Raw genomic sequence first — 254 nt, 5'->3', positions numbered from 1 at the left:
GTTGGGTAGCTTTACGATCGATAATTTGCCTTCTGGTAAAGCTGGTGACATCAAATTCGAAGTAGTATTTCATTTAGACGAAGACGGAATATTAGAAGTATCAGCGCGAGAAACATCTACAGGCAAACACAATAAACTAATTGTGACACTAGGGGAATTCCGACTTTGTGATCATGAAATAAGACAATGCATAGAAAACGCCGAGCAAAACAAAAAGGATGATGAGTTATTTGGTTCGTATGTAAGTTATTTAT

General features: G+C 36.6%; 2 protein-coding genes across 2 annotated transcripts in view; one reads left to right on the top strand and one right to left on the bottom strand.

Annotated features, from left to right (window-relative positions):
- The window catches only part of LOC109541235 (probable E3 ubiquitin-protein ligase HERC4), a gene marked incomplete at its 3' end in the record, with an annotated part of 482710 nt that overhangs the window by 420052 nt on the left and 62404 nt on the right, over nt 1-254 (bottom strand).
- The window catches only part of LOC125503929 (heat shock 70 kDa protein 6-like), a gene marked incomplete at its 3' end in the record, with an annotated part of 13217 nt that extends 12963 nt beyond the window's left edge, over nt 1-254 (top strand). Inside the window, 1 exon segment of the mRNA XM_048665073.1 lies at nt 1-254. Coding sequence (XP_048521030.1) covers nt 1-254 — 254 coding nt within the window.

This window comes from Dendroctonus ponderosae, unplaced genomic scaffold (genome assembly GCF_020466585.1).
Source record: "Dendroctonus ponderosae isolate FM_Combo_2020 unplaced genomic scaffold, Dpon_F_20191213v2 Dpon_F_20191213_1, whole genome shotgun sequence".
NCBI classification, from domain to species: domain Eukaryota; kingdom Metazoa; phylum Arthropoda; class Insecta; order Coleoptera; family Curculionidae; genus Dendroctonus; species Dendroctonus ponderosae.
This window is presented reverse-complemented; position numbering and strand designations above follow the sequence as displayed.